This window comes from Phyllostomus discolor, chromosome 1, assembly GCF_004126475.2.
Source record: "Phyllostomus discolor isolate MPI-MPIP mPhyDis1 chromosome 1, mPhyDis1.pri.v3, whole genome shotgun sequence".
NCBI classification, from domain to species: Eukaryota; Metazoa; Chordata; class Mammalia; order Chiroptera; family Phyllostomidae; genus Phyllostomus; species Phyllostomus discolor.
In genome coordinates this window covers 197,426,832-197,450,196 of record NC_040903.2, presented here as the reverse complement: position 1 = coordinate 197,450,196, position 23,365 = coordinate 197,426,832, and the positions used below count along the sequence as shown (strand labels likewise).

The 23,365-nt window shown below is 45.2% G+C and overlaps 1 protein-coding gene across 16 annotated transcripts in view; it reads right to left on the bottom strand.

Annotated features, from left to right (window-relative positions):
• TTLL5 (tubulin tyrosine ligase like 5) overlaps positions 1-23,365 on the bottom strand; it is a 252,574-nt gene that overhangs the window by 223,115 nt on the left and 6,094 nt on the right. For 15 of the 16 annotated variants that reach the window (XM_028505839.2, XM_028505833.2, XM_028505835.2 and 12 more), the window contains exons 3-7: positions 21,133-21,239; positions 10,885-10,967; positions 9,469-9,575; positions 7,414-7,544; positions 4,021-4,103 (exon numbers count right to left, since the gene is read on the bottom strand). In XM_028505839.2, coding sequence (XP_028361640.1) covers positions 4,021-4,103; positions 7,414-7,544; positions 9,469-9,575; positions 10,885-10,967; positions 21,133-21,239 — 511 coding nt within the window. Of the gene's footprint in view, positions 1-4,020; positions 4,104-7,413; positions 7,545-9,468; positions 9,576-10,884; positions 10,968-21,132; positions 21,240-23,365 lie in introns of those variants that run through there. The other variant, XM_036012451.1, reaches the window with a different exon arrangement.

Here is a 23,365-nt window from a genome sequence, read left to right as displayed (position 1 = left end):
ACTCAGAGCACACACTAAGTTATATATAACGCAGATCCACAAGAATTAGGAGATAGTCCCCCTTCCTCAAATCGTTTTAAGCAGTGACAGCACCTAGCACACAGCGGGCGCTCCCTAAATACTTGCTGAACAACAAGAAGAAATGGAGAGCACGTCAGATAACAACATAGAAACAAACAAACAGGAGAGTTACAGAGTTATTATATTCGCCAGTGTAAGAGCAAACAGAGCGACTTCACTACACTTCTGATACACTAAGATCTCAGGGAAATATTAATATTGCGTTTACTATGGACGGTGTGTGAGAGGAGAAACGACCGAACCTGACTTCTCTAGTCCAATTCATGCCCCAGTCAGAAAGCACCAGGTCTTTCCCCTCCTCAATGTGAATGCACTAGACTGGGAAAATATGGCATTTAGTCGTGGTTCCTGAAGGAGCTGGCTCGAACACCACTCTGCTCCTTTATGAGGTACTTCTAGAGGTAAAGAGCCCATTATTGAAGGCATGTCAGCCAATCGGCCGAGATGCTTCCATCTGTAGGGGCCCACACTTCTCCCTCCAGTATTACATAAAAGTAATGTTTTTTCTACCCTTTATCCTGTTCTCGTAATGGTAAAAGTTGCTATTTGCAGATATTTTCCAAAAGGTTATGACTATTATTGGGCATGTTCAATAAGAGGCCCTCTCACTGCAGCAGGAAGACAGGGTGTGATGTTTTCCTTTGGCCCCCACACCTGACTCCACCCCCGCAACACCCCTCACCCACTCACATGGGTTCTGCTTGCAGACCCTCCGCCGGAGCACCCCCTCCCTACCCCCTGAAACCCAAAAGGAAAGCAGGCAGCAGCCTCGGAAAGAGTTACTTCATCCAGCTGGCTAACGGGTCACATATTCCATGGGAAAGGATCCAGGTGTGGAAAAGAGGAGATGGTCAGGCCTTGTGTATAAGGACAGAGAAAAGAGTATTAACTACATGGTTCTTAGGTCTGGGTAAAAGGTGATAAAATTCCAGTTTTGGAATGAAATGGGAATATCTTCCCATCGTGTCCACAGGTTGCCAGCTCCCCTAGTGCCTGCTGGCACCTTCCCAGGCTTCTGTCTGGCACCCCCACCAAATACCTCAAAGAATCGGACTCATTCCAAAGGAGGGCCAAGGGTCCAGCCAAGGACTTTGATCTACGCAGGGGGTCTCCAGGGATTCAGCCCAGGGAGAGGTGGGAGGAAGGACAGCCTGCCAGGCGCATTCTCTAAAGACTTGTCACCCCCTTTATGAGGCTCAGCGTCCAGGGAAGAGTCAGGGCACGGGGTTCTCAGCCCCACCAAGGAAAGTTTAACTCTTCTCTCCTTTATGATGCTGGTTTTAAAGTAACAAATCACTAGGGCAAAAGAGCATTCCAAAAGAAAAAAGCCCCAGATGAGCTGGGAATAGATCCTATTCATCTTGACTCATGTCTAAGAAAGTAAAAAGCAAACTCGTACCACCAATGACTCTCAACAGCAATTCCATTTGGCAGCTGAAACCCAAGTCCAAGCTAGTGCCGCCTCCGAGATTCAAACAACCTGGAGGGAGCTCCTGGTGAGGAGCTGAAGGAAACACTGTTGGGAGGAGCCTTCACGCCAAGGTCAGAACAGAGACGAGACAAGAGATCCGACCGGGGCCTCTGTCACAAGAGACCCAGGGTCCAGGGCTTCCCAGGTGCCCCAGGGCCGGGTCACAGGGCTTGCAGCCGGGCCTGGGACTCTAAAACTTGCTGTTTCGGAACCAGATCCTACGTATCTTCAGCATGAAAGGCCTGGCCATCAGTGTTTATGACACAGTTTTTAGTCCAGACTGAATTGAAGGACTTTTCACTGTGAAAGACCTGTCGGCGGGTGAGCCCCTGCATGGAGAGGAAGCAGCTCAGACCCTACAGAAAGAGACTGGGGAATGGAAAATGGAGTGCTGGCCGCACACACAACACACCCACCTCCCCCTCCTCCCTTCCCGAGTCCCACGGGCAGGGCAGGGAAGATGCTCCCGAACAAACTGAAATGATAACAAGGGTAGAAGCCATCAAAGGAGCCCACGCCAGACAAAGGTGCGAGGAGATCCCATCAGACAGAAAGCAGGCAGGGTCGGGCTGAGAGAAGGGAGCAGAGGCAGCCCACCCCCAGCATGCCAGCGGTGAGCGAGGTCTCCCCACGGAGGCCTCCGAGGAGCCCCCAGCTGGTGGGGAACAAAGGGGGGCAGGGTGGGTCAGGGGACCCACATAAGTAACTGACACAGCACTGGGAAGGCGGCTCCCACACCCAGAGCCCCGCCCTCAGGGAGGCACCTGTCGGTGACTGACGCTGGGGAGGACGTCCTGTACGAGCACGTGCGGGGACCCGAGAGGGTGGGCATGAGGCCAACTAGCCCCCCGACAGGCTGAGGGCGAGAGAGGAGAAAGGCAGCCCTGGTCCAGAGGAATCGCCGAATCTTCCTCTGTCTTCTCGGTCAGGCCCACCCTGCCATGCCAAGGGGGCCGGGGGAGGCAGGCTCCTGCCCACTCACGCCGCCTCAGGTCAGCCTGGCGGGCAGCATGCTGCAGCCGGGCGCAGAACTCAGACAGCCTGCCGTCCAGGGAGATGCTCCCAGGGGACCCGTCGGGCCCGCGGTCCATCCCCACCGGCCCCTCCCCACCGGCTCCTCCCCACTGGTCCCTCCCTAGTGGTCCAGTCTTTTGTGCATAAACGTGACTCAACACACCTGCGGTCACTGAAGTTGAGAAAACCCGAAAGAAAGGAAAGGCGATCCCCAGGAAAATTCACAAAACAGAGGAGAACTTTTACAAACTATCAACTGGTATCTTCAGCAAGACCAACAGGCAAACTGCATCCACTGAGCGACAAGGGGAGGCTCACAAGAAAGCACGTCAGAGAGTCCGAGTTCCTGCAGACAACGACAGGACACGCGAGCGGGCGGAGCACGCAGGAGGCCCAGAGCACAAAGACAGACAGCGGAGAGACGGGGATTTAAAGTGAGGGGAACCCGCCATGAAGACCCACGCTGCCTCACAGAGGGGTTCTAGAAGTAGAAAAGAAGACAAAAAAAGGATAATTCTCCCCGAACTAAGGAATAATTATTAGTTTCTACCTGGAAATGGCTGATCAAAGAAAGAAGAATTTTTTAAAAGACCCAGACTGAAATGGTTAAATTCCAGAACTCCATGCAGTAAAGTTTCTATTAAGTTTTTTACTCAACTTATACATAAAGCAGAGAAACTGAATTGTAGTTATTAAAAGAATGTAAATGTTTAAAAATCTTTAAAATCTAAAAACAGCAAAAAGTAATCCAACCTAGAGGTACCAGGTGGAAGGGAGTGGAGGCCGTGATATCAGGACAATAAACATCAAACTGGGAATTAACAACTATAACGCAGAGTTCAGAAGAGAAGAAACATAATTCCATTATATTAGGTTACAACTACTATTCTAAGTCTAGGGAGTGAGACTGTGGTTAGGATTTTTTATTTATTCCATGTATATTTTTGACTTAAAAACAACTTTTAACGAGGATTTTGCAAAGAATTGAGATACTGATGACTTCTGAAAGAAAACAGGAGGAGGAGGTTGGAAGGGAGGAAGGGAGGAAAGTGTACCAAGGCCCCGGGAGGAACTGGGTCACTTTCCTTGACAGCCTTGACGGCAGGACCCCACGGTTCTGCTCACAATGAAAACTAAATGTCTGTGCTATTAACGAATGCTTATGCTGAGGACTTAACATGACGTTGTGCTGAAAGCGGAAAAGAGACCTCTGCTCTGCTGACACCGAAGGCTGCCCTCCCCCCAAAACTGGGTCAAGTCACTTTTCAGCCAGAGTCACTGTTATGGAAGGAAGCTACAGCCGACAGACAATCCAGACCTACCCTCAACTCACACTTCTGAATGCAGATTTCAGAAGGGAACACCTGCTCCTCATGAGAAGGAACCACACTCGTAGCTGGAACTAAGGGTGAAAGGGAAGAACAGAGAGAAGAGAGGCTGTGCTGGATACTTACATTGTTAATCAGGTAGACGCCCCGCCCCCTAGAGGAGGCCACTGGTTTTACTATCCAAGGTCCCCGATCCTTTGAATACGAATCTGCGCAAAATATTGGGAGATAGAAAGTGGGAGAGAGAAACAAAGAGAAAGAAAGGGACATGAGTTTATCAACTTAAATTTCAACACTGGTTTATCTACTCAGGTACCCAAAGAATTTTCCAGATTTCTAAGTGGTGGGCAGCAGCTAAAATAACCTATATGTTTGGACTAGTCTTAAAAATTAAACAAGAATAGATACAGAGACCAAAAGAGAGAGAGAGGGAGGGAGGGTGGGAGGGTGGAGGAGGGAAAGAAAAAAAAAGAGGCAGAAGGAGAAAGAGAGAAGGAGCAGACGACAAAATTATAGCAAATACTACATAATATATTTTTTTCACCATTTCCCCTCTCGAATGAGAGAATGAAACAAAATAAAAATTTTACGATTGCCTACTGAACATCAGGACACGGATGTCTGAAGGCACCTCGAATCCAAAGTTCAACAATCTCCCCCTTTAGCACTCCCTGTGTTCCTGGTTACACTCTCTGGACAGCGGCTGGACCTTCCTGGCTTCGCAGACTCACGCCTCTGGAGGTATCTTCGACCCCTGCTCCACCGCTCGCAGCCCGCTGGTAATCCTGATTCACTCCATCCTTCTTCCCAAGCTGGCTACCTAGTTCAATCCACCCCCACCTCTCGTCTGGACCACTCAATAGCCTTCAGAGGGACCACTCTGCGTCTTGTCCCTGCTCCCTCCAGTCATTTCGTGCAGCTGTTTCTGTAAAGGCCGCCTGTTCCCCTCCCTCTCCTCCTCAGAAACCTCCCCTTGCGCACACTGGAGTCAGCGCTGGAGGGTCAGACACACAGGAGTCATGGAGAAAACAAAACCGCAAGTTACAATATGCGAGGTGGACACAACAGGGAAAGGAGAGAACGTGAAACAGACTCTCCGAAGAAGGGGAATGTGGTAGGAACAGACGGGTTTCTCCCTAACACATAAATGTAACAACACAATGAACCTAGCGATGCTGGGCTTCTCCCCTGTGGCTTTGGGTTGAGAAGCCACACTCTCTGGACGATTGGCAAAAAGGGACTGGGATTCCAGCCACTCTGAAACCAAGGAGACCCTCTGACTCTCACTCCTTCCCTGCTCTCCCTCTCCCGCAAACACAGTCAGTCCCTGCTGGCACCTTTGGGTGGCACTGGCAACCAGGGATTTGTTTTGGGGGACCGAGGAACACCCTTTGCCTGTAAGAACTGCCCCGGGGCTAAACGTGGCGGCTTTGGGCTGCAGCTGAGTTACTTCTGTGTGTACTTCTTTTGACCTTGGAAATTCATTTTGGTTAAAAAGCAGAACACATGGAAGTGTGAATAATTGCTGAAGAAGCAATTCTACCGAAAGACAGGTTAGGCGCGGACTGACGGACGGAGGACCCCTCACTCTATCCGATCAGATTCTGAACGAGCTTTCCCAGCCCTCCGCCTGCCTGCCAAGGCTGGGGAATTCCGAACAGCAGAACTGGCAGCAGCAAAGCGGGGAAAGGGGATTTTCAACTTAGATCCCTTTCGTCTTTCCCAGGGAATTATTCTGGACTTTCGTTTTTCATCCGGAATCCAACAACGAGAGGAGTTTCTATGGGGCACCCTTTCGCAACGCCGCCATGTTGGCTGAAGCATTTTTATGCTATCGTGCTGGTTTATGGCGTAATTTTTAATTTTTATTATGCAGCACTATAGCAAAACATAACTTGAAATGGGAAATAATACTGAACACTTATTAAGCACCTATAAAGCACCGTCACACGTGCCTTCCATGCACTAACCTGCTTACACTTCCCAACAACACTGTACGGTCGGTATAGGTAACAGCCTCTTTTTACAGACGAGAAAGCTGAAGTACAGAGAGTTGTTATGCTGGCTAAAGTCACACAACAAAAATTCTTAACTAAAAATTTTCAACGTCGAGTGCACTATAGCTTTGAGGTTAACTTAATTCATCTAATTTGATACTCCATTCCGACCCACTTCAGAGTCCTCTGTGGGCAAACACCGAACCGTCAGCCTGTGTTCCGGGGGGGGGGGCTGGGGGGGGGTGGTGCGCAGCATGGGCCACAGTGAGACGCCCTCACCGGGGCAAACCCTGATGACCAGAGTCCAGAAGACGAGAACACTCCCGGGGTGACTGGACCCAATTCTTAAGTCCAACCGGTGAGAAGTGTCAGAAGTCAGGAAGTCTAAAGAGGGCTTTCTCCTCCTCTCTCCACGTTCCTCTACCCTCAGATGGGAGCAGTCCCTCTCTCAGAAAACTCTGCCTGCCTGTCCTCTCTGTGATGTCCCCGACTCTCCCGCAGACGCGACTTCTCTCCGTGGTGATACTGGGGAGCAGTCACTGAGCACGCACGGCCTGGCACCCTCAGCCAGAAAGCACAGCGGTCCGGGCATGGCCTCTGACGCCGAGCAGCTGGGCTGAACCCTGACCCTGCCGTCTGCGAGCTGCCCCACTTACAGAAAGTTCCTTGTCTCCCTGCGTCTGAAGTCTCTTGACCTGTAAAAGTGGGAATGATAATAGCACCTACCTCGGAGTGGCGGCACCACTCAGAAGAGGGCCTCAGAAAGAGGAAATGCTCAGTAAGTGTCAGCTGTTAGTGTTATCGCTATTTAAACTCTCACGGAAGCCCTGCCTCACGCCTCATCTGCACATGGAGGCTGCTGAGCCTGGCTCTGCCCCACGAAGGAAAGCCTGAAACAGCCCATCTCCTCTGCTTAGACCTGCAGGGGTAAGTTTACTTCAAGGCAAATGAAATAAGAAGTCCACCAACACCTGGACACAGGTGACGTGTCCCTAGCCAGCTTTACCAGCAATACAGCTGACATCTGGATCCCTAATTGGCTCCCCGGAATATTTTCTCCATTAGTCTGAACTCCAGGGAAAATCAGTGAGACTAAATGATACCTCCAAACACCGAAAGATCCATGATCCTTTACCCCCCAAAATATGTCACGAAAGTCTGGAAATCAAGGTGACGGGAGAGACACCGGAAAAGGGTGCCCAGGTGGTTTATGTGCAGAAATACACACGTCCTAACATGTGCACTAACTCTTGTCAGCGAAGAAGACTGCTGTACGAGACAAGAGCACATTTATGACACCAACATGTCCTTACATAAATGATACTAAGATACTAAGAGTAAACATCCAGGTAGGCAGTCGGAATAAAAACAGCTTTGACGTTATCTCTGCCGCTGTTTTACTAAAGACACACAATTTTTTTAAGGATTTGGGAAACCGGATTGGTTACCGACGTGCAGCAGCCCTTGAGGTGAGTCGCCCCGAGCGCAGTGCCTGGGGAAGGACACGAGGAGCCGAACTTACTGCAGAAGTCCGCGTACTCGGCTGGCAGCAGGAAGGTCTGAGGGAGAATGTGGAAGGTCTTGAATCCATGCGTGTGCTGCATTCGAACGATGTTTTTGTACAGTCGGTCCTTCCGGGTTAGTTCATATGACCTTAAAATCGTAACAGCATTTCCATCTCAGTAAAGTCTGACTCCAGGGTTTTCCAGGGCTACCACATTCTAAAGAGCTCACAGTTCACAGTTCTGGGGCCTTTACTGAGGACAGGAGCAGATCACCCATCTCTCCCTTGGTCAACCCCAAAGGCTCATCAATCCTTCTCAGGAAATGGAGTTCTCTGGTCAGATTTACTCATGAAGGTATAATAGCTGTCTAATTCTATGGGTCTGAATAAACACGTACAGCCATGCGGCCACCACCACAATCAGGAGACAGAACGGTCCCGACATCCCACAAAGCTGCCTGGAGCCCCTTGCAGTCTGCCCTTCCCGTCGCCGCCAGGCCCTAGCAAACATCCTCCTCTTTTCTGTCCCTGTAATTCTGCCTTTTCCAGAAAGTCAAATACAGGGAATTATATGGTATGTGTCCTTCTGGAACTGGTTTCTTCCACTGAACCTAACACACAACTGAAACTTGCTTGCGGTTGTAAGTCTCGGCACTTCCTTCTTTACTAGGGCTCAGCAGTAATCCCCCATTCGGGGGTTCCGCAGCCTGTGTATCCATTCGCCCGCCGAAGGACATGTGAGCTGTTTCCAGTGTTTGAAGATTATGAATAAAGTCACTATAAGCATCTGTGTACAGGTTTTTATGAACATAAGTTTTTGTGTGAACATACATTTTCATGTCTCTAGAAGTGGGATTGCTGGGTTTACTAAGACTGTTTAGCAAGAAGTATTACCTATTGCTGCCTAATAAATTACCCCCAAACAGAGCAGCTAAAGAAAAATAAACATCTTCTGCCTCATGCGGTTTCTGTGGGTCAGAAACGCGGGAGTGGCAGAGCGAGGTCATTCTGCCTTGGGGGTCCCTCGTGAGGTCACAGGCAAGATGCCGGCCAGGCCTGCAGCCGTCAGGCCTGCCTGGGGCCAGAGAACCAACTCTCCAGATGGCTCACTCATCGGGGGCTGGCTAGGGGCAGGAAGCTCCAGTTCTCACCACCTGAATCTCTCCATGCAGCTCCCTGAATGCCTTCTTGACATGACAACTGATTTTGTCCAGATCAAGCGATCCAAGAAACAGCAAAAAAGAAGCTACCACATCTCTTATGATCTGGTCTCAGAAAGGACACAGTGTCACTTTGGCCACATCCTATTCCTTAGAAGACAGTCACTAAGTCTAGCCCACATTCAAAAACAGAGAAATTAAGCTCAGTCTTCTGAAGACAATGTCAAGGAATTCGTGGACGCACTTTAGAACCACCACATAAATATATGTTTAATTTTACAAGAAAGTGCCAAATTGTTACGCAAAGCAGCTGCACCATGTTGCATTTCCCACCAGCACAACTCAGTGTTGCGGTCGCGCTGCAGCCTGAACAGCACTTGGCACTGTTCTGTCCAGTCTTTCTGTCTGTCTGTAGCCGTCCCAGTGCTCTAGCGCACAGCAGAACCTCATGTGGTTTTAATCTGCATTCCACTAACGGCTGCTGACACTGAATATATTTTCATGTGCACCTTCTCACGCCAGTGTATCTTCTGTGGTGAAGTATCTGTCCAAATATTCCACCCATTGTGAAAAAGAGGGTGGTTCATTATTGAGTTCTGACAGTTTATTATCTGTTCTAGATATGAAGTCTTTATTTATCAGATACATGTCTTACAGGTATTTTCTCCCAGTCTCTGGCTAGTCTTTTCAAAGAAGAGACATTTTAAATTTTGATGAAGTCCAATGTATTGTTTTTTTTCTCTTATGGATTATACTCATATTGTTATATCAAAGAAATCTTTACCTAATCCAAGGTCATAAAGATTTTCTCCCATGTTTTTCTTCTAGAAGTTGTGTCATTTTAGGTTTCACATTTAAATCTGTGACAATGTCAGGTACCTTAAATGGAGCGAAGAAGCTACAGGAGCATTACCTGGGAAAGTGATTAACCTTTTGCACTTCAGAGAGGGTGCGAAGTAAGAAGGGCTTCAGGTGGGATCCTGTCCACATGAGGTTATAGTCAGTGCTGCTTGGGTGAACCTGGGGGCACATACACAGATGAGATAAGAACCATCAGAGCTAGCCCCTCTCTGGGAAGAACCCTGGACGGACAGTCTCTCTGACCCGTCCACAAGGCACTCACAGCAGTGGCCCAGTCAGTACGGGAGCCCAGCACGACAGAAGTGAAGCACGCCCAACACGGGGATAATCGAGGTTAAGGAATGGAAGAGTTGGGTAAGTCTCAGACACAATACTAGAACAAACTAATCCTTCTAAGGAAAAGTCCACAGTGCCTCTTAATGTTCTTGCCTATCAGTGCGTGAGAAGAGGGCCCAATCCCAGGACTCCCTTCTCAGAGGCTTACAGATGCTGGGAATACACTACAGATCAGAAGTAAAAACTTATAGCAGCAAACCATCTTAGAATTCATTCATTCATTCATTTATAAGAATTCATTTGTCCATTCTTTCAATAATTATATATTCTTTGCCTATGATGTGATGGGTGCCCCATTAAACTCTGAAGGTAAAACAGCAACGAGACAAGATACAAACTGGTATCCAGAACTTCAAGGTTGTCTGCTTATGACGTAAACCCAGGATAAGGAGCCAGCAACCAGACCTCTAGCAACTGTCTCAAAATACCTGCAGTGGAGTCTGTTCAGCATTGTTACTATCTCTTTTGATGTCAACATCCAAATTTTCCCAATTTTCTTTGGAAATAACACACCCTGGTTTCAAAGGACCTGCCAATCACTGGTCCCTCTCTTCCCCAGTGGCGTGAACCCATGACCCAAGCTGGACCAGTCGCTCTCCCTCCAGAGTGCGCTTCTTGAAGGAAGAAAGACACAGGACGATGAATGGAGCAGGGTCACTTCCAGGGGGTGCCCACAGGAGACGGTCCTGCTGAGTCTGATCCCAGACCCCTGGAGCTGTCCTGCCTCTCTCCTTCCAAGGGCCTGCCTTTTCCGTTTTTCCTCTGATTCTGCTAGCCGTCCGGTGTATACTTCTCCTACAAATCCCTTCTGGTTCAAGTTAGAGCCTGTTTCTGTTGCTTGCAATCAAAGAAATTTAATTGGGTAACAGACAATTCTTTATAGACAACTCCGCCTCCAGCCTAAGTAAGCCTAAAAGCATAGCAAGAAAAATATTTTTTTAATTGTGGAAGTGCTTTCCATATATTGCAGGGAGAAAGTGGGAAATCCACTCAGAAACTCCATGCAAACTCTACATCACCACTGAGCACTGGTCCCGTGTGCTTTCTGGAGCTGGCGGTGGAAACTGAGAGTCAGGTGGCTAGGACTTTCAGCTTTTGGACAGATCAGGGAAAGCAGTCAAAATGAGCTTACTTCATGAAATCCATGGGCTGTCAGGATGCTGCGTACCAGGCGACTGTCTGTTCGCACAATCTTGTAGGACAAATGGTAACGTTCTGGAGAAAAACAGAAGCAAGTTCAGTAACCGGAGGGTCAACTGTAGAGACAGAAATAAACTGTAAGAGGGTGGCTTGCTTAAGTGTACTGAATAACTACACGGCTGTCCTTACGCTACTAAAAGTAAAGGGCGCAGACTATTTTGGACCAAGGGTTCTTAACCTGCAGTTTGTTGGGGTTCCTAAACATGTATGGGGGGAGGGCAACGACAGCTCCGTTTTCACTTGTTTCTGGCTGACACTTAACATTACCGTCAATCAGGGGTGGAGGCAACAAATCAGAGTATTATTAGCAGCACCTGTGACCCTGCTGCCAGTAGAAGTCATGTATTTTAATATTATTTTACAATTGCTACAGTTATCTCAACGTATCTCTTATCCTTGCAGTATTTAAAAATTATGGAAGTGAACAGACCTACCATTAGAACATTATTTAATGCACAAATAAAAAGGCATATATATCACAATTGGGGTTTTTAAAAATATTTTGATAATATGTTGACACAATGGATTTTCTTTGTAGTCATATGTAAATTTTTTATACACTTAGAGACCATTCTGAGCCCTGGCTGGCATGGCTCAATGTCAGTTGGATGTTGTCCCATAAAGCGAAAGGTCACTGGTTCACTTCCCGGTCGGGGCACAGGCCTGGGCTGCCGGCCTGGTACCCGGCTGGGGCACATGCGAGAGGCAACTGATTGACGTTTCCCTCAGACATCAACGTTCCTCTCCCTCTCTTTCTCCCTACCTTCCCCTCTCCCTAAAATAAATAAATAAAATCTTTAAAAACCCCACAACATTCTGAAAAGAGACTCATTAGGACACACTGCGCCAAAAAGGTCAGAACCCCGCTCCAGCCAGTGCTCCGTGTGCGGTAACTCTGGTGACCCGTGTATCTCAGGCCAGAAGTCACAAACTGGTGACCTGAGAGCCCAAACCTGCCTGCAGACATGGTTTGCTCCTTCTGCATTGTGCTTTAAAAACAAAACTGAATTAATTGCTGCCCTTTTGAAACTGGCAGAATCCGTATAAAAAAGTCTAGATTTCTGGGCTTCTCTTGAAATCCCTGGGCTCGTGCTCCCTCACTCACTCTCTCTCTCTGGCACAGCAACAGTCAACTGAAGAAGTGCAAGTACTTTCACGGCAGAGTCCCCGCCAACCCGCCTCACCCATCCCTGCTCCCTGCCTGGCACCTGGCAGCATTCTGTGCTCATGACCCCTGTCTAGGAGGACAGTCTGGAACCATGTGAGACTTCAACATATCCCCGAGGACTAACACTCTGGCCCATTAAATTCAATCTCTTCCTATGCATCGCTGCAAATAGCTTGAAAACATTAGCTAAGAATTCTACAGAACAATTTTTTAAAAGGACTACATGTTGCCCTTGTTCTTAGGAGATATGACACATTTGAACTAATTCTCAAATGTGGGGAAGGGGGAGAGAGAGAAGCAAATATGACAAAACGTTAATAATCGGTGAAACTGTAGAAAGAGTATACATGTGTTCATTGTATTATTCATAAAACTTAGACAAATGAAAGAGTATTAGGCCTTTTCATTACGATAACTGTGATTACAACATCTCCACTTTTGTTCTTGCAAAAAGCCAAAACATCAACCGCTGAAGGCCAGGACTGCCCAGATTCTGGGCCTGCCCTGCAGAGCCTGCCTCGCAGAACCAGGCCACAGGGAAGGCGATCAGTAACGTATGTGGAAAAATACAGAATGGTTACATGAGGCCTGGGAGAGTTGGGGGGTAGTAAAAGAAAAAAAACAAATTGTGGGTGGTAGTAAGAGAAAGAGTATGTGCCTGGAACCCAACTGCCAGGGTTAACGTCCTGGCCCTCCTACCTCCTGGCTGTCATCTTGAACAAGTTCCTTCATTTTTCTATGCTCAATTTCCTCACCTTTAAAATGGAGTTGATAGTGAAGATACTTACCTCATAGAGTAAGAATTTTTATATGAATTTACTGAACCAGTTAATACCTGAAGAGCTTTTAAAATAGTTGATACATAATAAAATTTTTATATAATAAAAGATACATAGTAAAATAGCTATTAGTACATAGTATCGTACATAGTAAATTATAGATTTTATATAGCAAATAAAAAATAAAAATGCTATTAATATTCCTTGTCCTACTTCTCCTAATATAGAAGAAAAATGTAATTATCGCTGCACTCAGTGGCAGACCTGATTCTCATGGTATGTAAGTGTTTAGTAAGCAGTGACCAGTCCTTTTAGTCCATACCTACTAACTGCAGCCCAGCTCGGATGCACTGAACATGTTTCAAAAGGGGAGCGCAAGAAAGGCAGGGGGATGATACAGAGCGACCCGACTGCCCGTGACTGTGACTCAGATTCATGCCCTGTGTCCAAGTCCTGTGACCAGTAACGCCGGCGACCAGTATGTGTGTGACTGTATGCTATAAACCGGCGACCCACAGGCCAAGTCCAGCCTAAGGACATGGTTTGTTCATTCCTTGTGGTGTTTTAAATGTAAAATCAGAAAAGTTCCCAACCTTTTAAAATTGGAACAATATAACCATCTAGATTTCTGGGCTTCTCTTGAAGAAGCTGGCAACTCTAGGCTCTCTCTTCCCTGGCAAGCCAAACTTGCAGGTGTAAACTGAACCTGCCCAACCGCCTAGGAAAGAGCCACTTTGCCCATGTCTTCTTCAATATAAAAGCAAGGCGCAGGGCACGGTCCTCCTTGACTACTAGCCACTCCAAACATACTGGAGCCTCTGAATGCACGTTGCATCAATTCCACTGTGAGCCTGTACAAGTTCCCTCTTCTCCAACCACTTACATGTATCTCAGGAGACAACGAGAAGTGCTAGGATCCCTGGCAAGTTCCAGGACTGACGGGGGCAGAGCAAATAAAAACAAGGAACCGATCATCTATCTGTTGGCACAGAAGGGAATGGCGAAGCACTCAGGGAATGGTGAAGTGCCCTAAAGGAGTTGGTCAAAACTAGCAAGGGAAACTAGAATGAAGGTAAAACTGAAGTGTTTTTGCCCTGACTCGTGTGGCTCAGTACGTCAGGCATCATCCTGCAAAGTAGAAGGTCACTGGTTTGATTCCTGGTCAGGGCACATGCGTGGGTTGTGGGTTCAGGGAGCACCTCTGAGAGGCAGCCAATAGACGTTTCTTTCGCACATGGAGGACAACCTGACGTTTCGACTTTCAGAATACAAGAACCACCCCATCAAGGGCAACACAGCACAGTTCACCCTGCTGTTGGAAAGGCACCACTGCCCTGGTAACTGCTGAGCACCTGACCAGTATGAGAGAGTAACTGACTTTTCAATTTTATTTAGCTTTAATTAATTTAATTTTAAATACTGATACTCAATTCAGTCATTGGAAAATTTGTTTGGAGTAACCTGAGCACATAAAATTATTTTTTAACTAAAATGTTTATGGAACCTAAACACAGATCAAGTCCAGTCTCCCAAGGAAAATTCTATACCATCCTGAGATGTGCTGTAAGTGTAAAGTATACACTGCATGTAACATCTCGATGATGTTTTTATATTGAGTAAAGGTGGAAATGATATGTTAGATTAAGTAAAATATATTATTAAAATAAACTATTTCTGTTTACTTTTTTAATAAAACCACTGGAAAATTTACATATGTAGCTTACAATATATTTCTATTGGGTGCTAGTCTATACAAATGCAAACTTATGAAACCGACACATTCAAAAGCAAATTATAAAATGATAATTCATTCTAAAAAAAAGTTACTTTAGCTCTGGCTGGTGTGGCTCAGTGGATTGAGTGCTGGCCTGAGAACCAAAGGGTCACTGGTTCGATTCCTTGCCAGGGCACATGCCTGGGTTGTAGGCCAGGTCCCCGGTGGAGGGGCATGTGAGAGGCAACCACACACTGATGTTTCTCTCCCTCTCTTTCTCCCTCCTTTCCCTCTAAAAAATAAGTAAATAAAATCTTTAAAAAACAAGTTACTTTAAACTGAAAATATCTGTTGCCTCTGAAGTGAAATCCCATTATCATGTTCAAAATATATACAATTTTGAAAAAAAAGTGTATACAGGTAGGAAAAAACATATATTCTTATAACATTTAACAGAGCACGTTAAATCACACTGTACCAAAAACATTAACAGTGAACGCAATGAAGCATGAAGCAGGGAACAGAAAAACAAGGCCGGCATCTAACAGAAGATAACTGATGCCCCAGTTACACTTCTCAAGAGGATTTAACCTCAGGATTATGATCTCAGATCTATGTCAGCTATTTAAGAGAGCAAAAAGAAAAAAAAAACACTAAGAGTGTTTAACAATTCAGAAATCCAAGGCAGCAGCAAGCAAAAGTCGTTCAAATTGTTCTTTACATATGAAAGATGAAAAATATTATTCAACCTCAAGGAATTGCGAAGATACAGAAAATTCAAAAACAGAGTTTGAAAAGAAAGTTTAATGGTTTTTTCTTTAATCACAGGAATGTGTAAAAAAACAAGCTTACAGGTTCTAGAACACAGTGATCGCTTGAATAAGGGGGAGACTTACATTGATAGGTGCTAATTTCAGAAAATGTTAGGTATTCTAAAAAGGAAAGGTCTGCCTGTTGCCATGAAACACGCGGATTAATGTACGTGCAAGCACGCCAGAAGAAATACGTCTTGGGGGAATTATTTACCTCTGTTGTCTTCAAATCCACACTTGATGTTTTGATTCAAGTCATATTTTGAGGGAGTTTGTCAGCAAATATTAGCAAATCTTTAGTTGCTCAGGATTCAGAGAATGCAAATGAACCATGTTCCTTTAAGTGGTAACCTAGCAACTTGCTGAGGGGTTAAAACACTGGGACCCCTAAGAAGAGAGGAAGATTCAAATCCCAGAAGCAGGTGCTCGCCATCTTCTAAACCCCTGGCTCATTGTAGAGCAAGGACAGACCTTAAAGTAAGTTCCAAGTACAGCAGATCCTAATTTTACCAGAAATAAAGTGAGTTAAGACGGCTTCATAGGCCCTGACTGGTGTGGCTTAGTTGGTTAGAGTATCTCTCGGTAAACCAAAAGGTCTTGAGTTCATTTCCTGAACATACCTAGACTGCAGGTTCCATAACGATCGATGTTTCTCTCCATCTCTCTCTCCCTCCCTTTCCCTCTCTCTAAAATCAATAATCATGTCCTTGGGTTAGGATTTAAAAAAAAAAAAAGATGGCTGTGTGGGTGAATTTTATCAAACATTTAAAGAATTAACACCATTCCTTCTTAAACTCTTCCAAAGAGGAAGCTAGAACTCATTCTATGAGGCCAGCATTACCCTGCTACCAAAGCCACATAAGTCATCACAAGAAAACTACAGACCAATATCCCTTATAAATACAGATGTAAAAACTGTCAACAAAATACTAGCAAACCAAAGCCAGCAGCACACTGAAAGGATTATGCACGACAACCAAGTGGGGTTCATCTCAGGAACGCAAGGGCAGTTCAACAAACAAAAGTCAATCAAACATCACATTACAACTAAACCACAGAACCATCTTTCAGAACTGCCAGAAATCGAGCCGAATAAAAGTCTTATGCCTACAGAATTCAAGAAGAAACCACACTGAAACTCATAGGAGGAGCAGAGATGTGGAACAGGCCATTTCATACCCACATGTGGTGGTTAAAAACCCCAAGGGATATCTCAGGAGCAAGTGTCCCAGCCCCAAACCAGGCCACCCAACCCAGGATTCCAGTGCCAGGAAGGTAAGTCTCCATAACTTCTGGCTATAAAAACCAGCAGGAACTGAGGCTGTAGAAAACAAAAACTTCTGGGGTCCCAGGCAGTTCCTCTTAAAGGGCCCACACACGGACTTACTTGAACTCACTCCCTCTGAGCTCCAGAGCAGGGGCAGCAGATTGAAAGGCACCAGAGACATATAAGGAGGAGCTGAATTGGTTGGCATCAGGGAGAGAGCTGGGTGGCAGCTTTCTCCCAGATAGAAGTGCTTACAGCGGCCCTTGTTACTCTGCTGAGCCCTCCCCCAACAGAGCCAGCAGGCTGGCGCCATATCTGAGTCTCCATCAACCTGGCTCACACTCTTTACCCCACTCTGGTGAGTCCCTGAAGCCCTATACACCTACAGCCAACTGATTTTCAACTTCCGGGCCCACCCAAGTGGTTTCCAGTGGCTTTTCCATATAAATGGTTTGGCTCATGCTTCAGACTTTCCTAAATTCTCTCAATCAAGCAGCATCAGGCCTGAGTGAGACCTGTACTTCTTGCTAAAAGCCCCAGGTCTGGGACTAGCAATAGCCGGCCTTGGTTCACAGCTTGGCCTCACCTGGGCACCTCCAAGCCCAGCACAAGTAGTAATCATCTACAGATCACTTTGTAGCGTATGTCAGGTGGCCCCAGACAGAACACAGGTGGTGGCTGACCTTGGATGTGCCAACAGCAATCAATGATCAACTACAAGAGGAGGGTATACACAGCCCACACCATGGTCGTACCTCAAGTACTCAGCTTGGGTGACAGGGAAGGCTGTACCATTGTACCCTACAGGTGACACCTACTGCATTAGGTCATACTACCAAGCCCGGGAAATGTAGCAGCTCTAGCTAATACATAGAAACAAACACAGGGAGGCTGCCAAAATTAGACAAACGTGGCCCAAAAGAAAGAACAGAACAAAACTCCAGAAAAAGAACCAAACAAAATGGAGGTAAGCAATCTATCAAATGCAGAGTTCAAAACACTGGTTATAAGAATGCTCAAGGAACTTAGTGAGGACCTCAGCAGCATAAAAAAGATCCAGTAAAAAATGAAGGAGACACTAATTGAAATAAAGAACAATTTACAGGGAATCAACAGTAGAATGGATGAAACCAAGAATCAAATCAGTGATTTAAAATATAAGGAAGCAAAAACAACCAATCAGGACAGCAAGAAGAAAAAAGAATAAAAAAAAATGCAGATAGTATATGCAGCCTCTGTGACAACTTCAAGCATTCCAACATTCACATAATAGGTGTGCCAGAAGGAGAAGAAAGAGAACAAAAAATTGTAAACCTATTTGAAAAAATGACAGCAAACTTTCTTAACTTGGTGAAGGAAATAGACATACAAGTCCAGTAAGCGCAGAGAGTCCTAAAAAAGATGAACCCGAAGAGGCTCAAGACACATCACAATTAAAATGTCAAAAGTTAAATACAAAGAGAGAATCTTAAAAGCAGCGAGAGAAAAGTAGCTGGTTACCTACAAGGAAGCTCCCATAAGACTGTCAGCTGGTTTCTCAAAATAAACTTTATAGGTTAGAAGGGATTAGCAAGAAATATTGAAAGTGATAAAAAGCAGGGACCTACAACCAAAATTGTTCTACCCAGAAAAGCTATCATTGGGAACCAAACGACAGATAAAGAGCTTCCCAGACAAGAAAAAACTAATGGAGTTCATCACCACCAAACCAGTATGATATGAAATGTTAGAGGTTTTCTTTAAGAAGAAGATCAAAATTATGAACAATAAAATGGCAATAAATACATACCTATCATTAATTGAATCTAAATAAACAAAATAAACAATCAGAACAGAAACAGAATGATAGATACAGAGAACATTTGGATGGTAGCCAGATGGGAGTGGGGTCATGGGGATGGGTGAGAAAGGTAAAGGAATTAAGAAGCACAAATTGGTAGTTACAGAATAGTCATAGGGATGTAGAGTACAGCATAGGGAACATAGTAACCAAAGAACATATATGCAGGACCCATGCACAACGGTGTGGGGATTGTCTGGGGGGGGTTGTCAATGGAGGGGGACTGGGTGGAGGGGGGCAAGGGGGACAAAACTGGGACAACTGTTAACAACATACACAAAACACAACTTTTAAAAAAGTTAATCAGTGTAATACACCACATTCACAAAAGAATGAAAGAAACAAAACTGAATCATCTTAAATGATGTAGAAAAAGTATTTTACAAAATCCAACACCCTTGCATAATAAAAAACACGTAACAAGGGACTAGAAAGGGACTTCCTCAACACAATACAGGACACAGCTTTGAAAACACACAGCTAACATCGTGCTAAACGGTGAAAGGCTGTCAAGCTTTCCCTGGAAGATCAGGAACAAGACAAAGATGCCCACCTTTCACCTCTTCTGCTCAACTCTGTACTGAAAGTTCAAGTCAGAACAATCAGGCAAGGGAAAGAAACAAAAGGCATTCAGGTTATAAAGAAAGAAGTAGAATTATCTCTATTTGCAGATGATATGATCTGGTATATAGACAATCCAAAAGAACCCTCCACCCACCCACACAAAAACTATTAGAGCTAATAAATGAGGTCAGCAAGGTTTCAGGATGTAAGATCAATATACAAAAATCAGTAGAATATTAAGAGTCCATAAATAGCTCTGGTTGGTGTGACTCAGTGGATTGAGTACCGGCCCATGAACCAAAGGGTCGCTGGTTCGATTCCCAGTCTAGGGCACATGCCTGAGTTGTGGGCCAGGTCCCCAGTTGGGGGTGCATGAGAGGCAACCATTCATTGATGTTTCTCTCCCTGTCTTTCTCCCTCCCTTACCCTCTCTCTAAAAATATATAACTAAAATCTTTTTTTAAAAAAGAGTCCATAAATAAACACATATACCTACAGCCAACTGCTTTTAACAGTACCCCAAGTATCTGATAAAGAAATAATAGTCTCTTCAACTAATTATGCTGAAAGAACTACATATACACATTCAAACCAATGAAAATAGACCCTTATCACACACTACGTAAAAAAATTAACTCAAAATGGATCAAAAGCCATTTAGCTCTAAATGTAAGAGCTTAAACTATAAAACTCATAGAAGAAAGCATAAAGATCATGACCTTGGGTTAGGCAATGATTTCTTAAATATGACAGCAAAAGCATAAGCAAAAATAGAAAAAATAGATAAATTAGATATCAACAAAATGAAAACCACTGGCTCATGAGAAAACACCATCAAGAGAGTGAAAATACAAACCACAGAACAGGGAAAAATATTTGTAAATAATATGTTTAATAAGGGTCTAACATCCAAAAGTCATAAAGAATTCTTATAACTCAACAGCAAAAAGACAAGCAACCCAATTAAAACATACGAAAAGACCTTGACTATACATTTCTCCAAGGATGATATGCAAATGACCAACAAGAACATGAAAAGATATTCAATGTCATAAGTCATTAGGGAAATGCAAATCAAAACCACAAACCACAATAAGATACTACCTCACACTCAGTCATATAGCTATAATCTAAAAACAGAAAATAAACATTAGTGAGAATGTGGAGAAATTAGAACTGTCATATATTGCTGACAGAAATGTAGAACGATACTGTGGAAAACACTTTGGCAGTTCCTTAATAAGTTAAACAGAGAATTACCACACAATCTAACAATTCCATTCCTAAGCATATACGCAAAAGAATTGAAAACTGATGTTTAAACAAAAACTTGTACGTGAATGTCCACAGAACCAGTATTTACAACACAGCAGCCCGGAAGCAGAAACAAGCTTCCATGAGCAGACAAATGCATGCACAGATGCAGCATGCACACACCTGGGGCATCACCCAATCACTAAAAGGAGGAGAGTCCTGACGCACCCTGCAACATGGATGAACCTTCAAAACACTGTGCTAAGCGAAAGAAGCCAGGCACAAAAAGCCACGTATCATCTACGTCCATTTCTATAAAATGTCCAGAACGGGCAAATCCATAGAGACAGAAAGTAGACTGGGGCTGCCAGGAGCTGGGTAGGGACTACTTAATGGGTGCAGAGCTTACCTTTGGGACGACAAAAATGTTCTGGAACTGACAGTGGTGACGGTTGCACAGCCCTGTGAATGTACTAGGTGCCAATGGACTGTACATTCTAAAGTGGTTACAGTGGTAAATTTTGTTCTGTATATTGTACCACAATAAAGTAACAACAAGTACATGTATACATAATTCTGAAAAAATTCAAAAAGGAAAAAAAACTATAATATGCAGAAAACAATTCAAGAAACCATAAATAAGCCTTTCAAGTATAACAAACCAGTCGAGCCTTCTCATGGCCAAGGCCATTTCCCTACCCATGGGTGTTAACAGTTTCTGTGGGACAAGGTGGCCAGGGCCAAGCCCCAGCCCTGCCTTCTGTGAGGGAAGTCATACTCACCTCCAATGACTCGAATGTTGCTGTCCTTTGTCAGAATCGCCTCGGCATGGAATACCAAAACGGGGATTCTCCTGCAGCCTCCAGTCCACATGATACATGGATGATCCCTACGACCGTGACGAAAGGCTTTATTAATTTACAACTCCAAGTCTGAACTGCTGAAGCAGACCACTCGGTTTGCTGCTTACAACTTCCCCCTCCTTTGGAAACAAGAACCCTAAATGTCCAATGGGAATCCACTCATCTTCCATTTTTAGCCACGTGGTTTGTTTAAGATTAATTCCATCCCTGATCCAGGGACAAGCCTTGACTGGTTTCAGTCGATTGGGGCATCTGTCCCCCAAAGACAGGGGCTGCTCCAGGGGTGAGCACAGCCGCCAGCAGGAGCCAGTGAGCACCAGGTGACATGCCGTGAGGCCTCTGAGAAAGCCAGGCTTTCTTTCTCTTCTCGAGCAGCTACAGAACAAATGGCCTCTCCTCCCCTGGATGGTGTTTAAGAGGCCGAGAGGGCTGCAAGTGCTACCGTCCTTCTGGGACCCTGACGGACAGTCTGGAGATGCTGGGGAGGAGGACGTCAGGGGAGGGGCCCGCGGGCACGGAGGAAACAACCCGGAGCACTGCACTCAGAGCTGGAGGGGGAGCCAGTCCTTCCTAAGTAACAGTTCATGGAGTCTGTTTATTTTTAGGACAATTGTGGTTTAGTTCCTAGCACACATAAAGAATCCTAACGCACAGATTCACAATAATTTATGTACCCCCTAACACCCTGCAGTCCTTTTTTAAGCCAATTCGAGGACCCAGCCTAAGATTCTGGGCTAGGAACCCCAAATTAACGCCAGTACCCCAATTAAAACCACATATTTTAAGTGAAGCCTTACTAAATGGAACAACTGATATTTTTCTCCAGAGAAGAACCTCTGACTTTATTCTCTTTCCCTGGCCTCAGGAAATCTCAGTTCAATAGATCTTAAATGTATATTTACCCACAGATGAGGAAGCTTCAACCTCCCCAGTGCAGGGAAGTAGAAAGGGAAAGAAATGACCCGAGCACCTCCTGGGTGCCAGGAATTAAACTAAGAGCTTTCGTGCTACCTCACTTAATCCTCTTGCCCCCACAAGAGCTGAGTGGAAGAAAAGGTGCTCAGAGAGGTTAAGTGATTTGCCAAGGTCACACAACTGGCTGGACACAGGAAAGGTACACAAACCCAAATGTCTGTGTGCTTTCCACCTTTCCATCACCCTAATCGTGGTTTATGATATTCTGTATGCAGAACACCTTGAACTCAACTCTTTGGGAGCTTGAACGAATCAATTTCTTACATGGAGTAAGATCCACTGAGCCAAGATTCAGTCTGCGGTCAAAAACTCACATGACCACACCCTTCATGAAGGCCATAGCACAAATCTCAAGGCCAAGTCAGGCCCTCCCAACCCAGGTTTTCAAAGATCCACATTTTGAAGGAAAAGGCTGCCAGACTACCAATTTAGAAGGACGGCAGCCTCTACACTTAGGGTGAGCCGCCAAAAGCCCGAGAGGAAAGCAAAGAACACCATACCTAGTTCTTTCCCTGTTTTCTAGAAATGGAATGTGGATGTTTATTGTTCTTGCTCTTCAACCTGGGAGACAGAGCCCACTTGTGGGAAATGGTGTTTAAAGGGTGCACTTCTTAGCAAAAAGAATTTTGTTTTGCTTGCTTTTTAATTTTAAACACCTGTAAAGTGCGGGCATGGGGCCAGATTATTCCTGATCTCTTCCAAGTTTAATTTTTCCACTATATTTCCAAGTCAGAGGATAGAGGGGAAAAATAGGCGGCCTGAACGTCAAAGTCTTGGACAGGAACTTTGGAAACTGTCCAAAGCTCCTTGTCAGTCTGGCACTGCCTGCAAACCGGCACAGCTGTGCCTTATCACTTACAACCACGGGTCATGGCGATAAGACCGGCGAGAGTAAGAGCACAAACGAGAGGTGCACAGCTGAGCAGAGGCAAGGCCCTGACTACACTCGCGGTAGAAAACCAGGTCCCTGACAGAGAAATCTTTCCACCTAAAATGCAGAAAAAGATAAGATGCATAGTAGACAAGTTATTAATCCAATAAGTCCAACTAAAACATACTTAAGGCAGATGCTGAATCACCATTAAAATCATGCTCCCACCATGTGGTACTAAAGGGAAAAGATTCAAAATGACTAGGACGGGACCTTAAATTTCTTTTCATACCAGAAACAGGTATA